This window comes from Nilaparvata lugens, unplaced genomic scaffold, assembly GCF_014356525.2.
Source record: "Nilaparvata lugens isolate BPH unplaced genomic scaffold, ASM1435652v1 scaffold11176, whole genome shotgun sequence".
NCBI lineage: Eukaryota > Metazoa > Arthropoda > Insecta > Hemiptera > Delphacidae > Nilaparvata > Nilaparvata lugens.
This window is the reverse complement of record NW_024089842.1, coordinates 406-2,971: the sequence shown is the minus strand read 5'-3', so window position 1 is coordinate 2,971 and position 2,566 is coordinate 406. Positions and strand designations below refer to the sequence as shown.

At 33.6% G+C, this 2,566-nt stretch overlaps 1 protein-coding gene across 1 annotated transcript; it reads left to right on the top strand.

The window, feature by feature from the left end:
- Positions 1–752: 752 nt before the first annotated feature.
- Positions 753–2,280, top strand: LOC120355411 (the record flags this gene model as incomplete). The annotated part of the gene is made up of 2 exons (XM_039443772.1): positions 753–880; positions 2,012–2,280. Coding segments are annotated over 2 exons (315 nt in total), but the record flags the coding sequence as incomplete, so codon positions are not given.
- Positions 2,281–2,566: the final 286 nt, after the last annotated feature.

Sequence of the window (2,566 nt, the reverse complement as noted above, 5' to 3'; positions counted from 1 at the left end):
GTTTGGACTATTTTTAATATGTGAAAATCCAGGAACTGAAGAAGTTTTGGGCAATTGCCTGTTTTTTCTTTCCTAATTATAGTATGTGTATCACCTTGAATAAATAAATAAATAAATAAATTAATTAATTAATTGAATTTACTTCGCTTAGTAGAATAATGGATATAATCAGTAGCCCTATAGTGAGGTCCACGTTATAATGGCAGTGGATAAAGATAGAAGAATAGCGATGCCGATTCTCTTCATTAATTAATTATATTTGTACACTGTAAAAAACATAATTGGCATCGTTGTGGATCTAAAAAAGGATAGTACCAGCGGCTTTGTCGAATGAGTCCAAAGTTGAACAAATACTGTCATTATAACGTGGACCTCACTATAGTATATATCATTAGAGGTTTCTATGAACAAGATCTATTACGAACTTGGATCAATTTTCTTACTGAAATATCTGATTTGGCATTTTTTAATTTTTACAAGAAAGCACTGAATGGGAGAGAAAAACTAAGGATACTCCTTGTACTAATTCTCTCCCAAATTTAGACAATATTTTAAAAGTCCAAAATAGGGTTATGATATCACTCTTCTAAAATTTAGTACGTTTTTACTCAAGAACAACAAAAACTGAAAATTTTGAATTTTGACGGATGAAAAACTGTAAAAAATTTAAGAGCTATCTTCAGCTTTCAAATTGTTGTCAATTTCTAATTGTTTTTTTTTTAGGACGACGAAAGTTCTCAATCGACAGTTAGACCGTTGAAGGAAAATCGTATTGGTACCAATCAGAAACGCCAGCTCAAAAAAATAAAATAAGTGCCAAGCAACACTATCTCTCCATTGCTCGCTATGTAGCGGGTCAGTCCACCAATCTTAACTGCAAGTATGTATTCTAATTTTTTAATTAAGTTGCACTCATCAATTAATCATCACTTACACCTCCATTTGAAATAATTCATTCTTAAAAAATATGTTAATGTAGTTTTGATCTCTACGGTATAAAAATTGTGATCTCTCTTTATAATTGTATAGATATAATGCATATTGTTATGATAACTCGAGCTTAAGGCACAGACACAGGCCTTTGTTGCCTATCTGATTCACAAGGTAGGAATTGTGATTCTATCACAAGAATAAAATTGCTATCACAAGAATAAAATTACTATCACAAAATAAAATTGTGATAGCTCAAGAGTTTTATTGGTTTTATAGTTTTATATTTTGTTGTTTTGATTTTAGTAAGTATATTATATCGCTTCTTGAATTGTATACACTTTATTGCTTAAGGCTCTATGTAACTGCATTGAATTGTATTCAGAAGGAAAAAACAAATTGAATTGGAAAAATATATATTTATAATTTTCAGAAAGGTACAGAAATTACTCAACCAGTTAGTTAACTTAATTCTCGATCATTGATGAATCTTCAATAAAAACTTTTAGCCTCATTGTTACAATTGAACAATCTGTCATTAATATATAAATATTATGTCAACAATTCATCGATTACAAACATCTGTGCTTTTATTTCACTGTCTGGTAGCTCAAATTATTTGATAATGGTACTGGCTACAGTTTACCAATCTAACAATTCAATTTATGAACATTTTTGGTATAATAAGACTAGCAAAAGATATAGACGTAATCACTTCTTCTTCTTCTTCATCTTCTTCTTCTTCTTCTTCATCATCTTCTTTTTCTTCTTCTCCTTCTTCTTCTTCTTCTTCTTCTTCTTGGGAGCCCTAATCGCTCCCTGGCCTCTTCAATCCTGCCTCTCCAACTATCTCGATCCCTTGCCTCCGCCTTCCAATTTCTCACATGAAGTATATGTCCTTTGTGACTCCATCCATCCATAGGGTTGTGTGGCAGAGAGGACTTTGAGTCCTAACTCCGCCCTTAATAAAGGCAATCAATCATCCATCTCAGCCTTGGTTTTCCCACTGCCCTCTTTCCACCTGTCGTCATTTTAGTGTCAATATTGAATATTGAATATTTTTGTTTGTTGCAATTTTCAGTGAGCAATATCAAAAGAACGTTAAAAAGCCGTTAGCAACCAGACAAGAGACTGATGTGAGCTTGCTGAGCAATCCAAATGCGATAGGCGGTGGTGCAGGTGGAGGGGCGAACAGTGGGGGTCTCAACCTCAACATCAGGGGTGCAGCGCCACTTGTTCAAGGCCGTACTGATTGGGCTGCCAAGTGAGTATTATTATAACTACCCTAATTCATCTCCAATACTATAAAGGAAGTAATTGGCTTTATACACTTACGGGATAGGAAATTCACAAATAACACATCATCACGTCTGAACTACTGGACAGATTAACTTGAAATTTTGCATTTAGATTCTTTATATCGGGGACCGAGCTTCGCTCTGCAGTACAAAAGCATGGAAAATTTATTACGAAAGAAAAAATTTCATAGTTCATACAGAAATGTTCTATCTAATCACAGTGAATTGAGATTAATTCCCAGAGGAATGCAAAAATTTCCCTCACAAAGGCCCGGTTGCACAAAAGCCGGTTAAATTTTAATCCAGATTAATTTCACGTGAACCAAATCAAAGAAAAT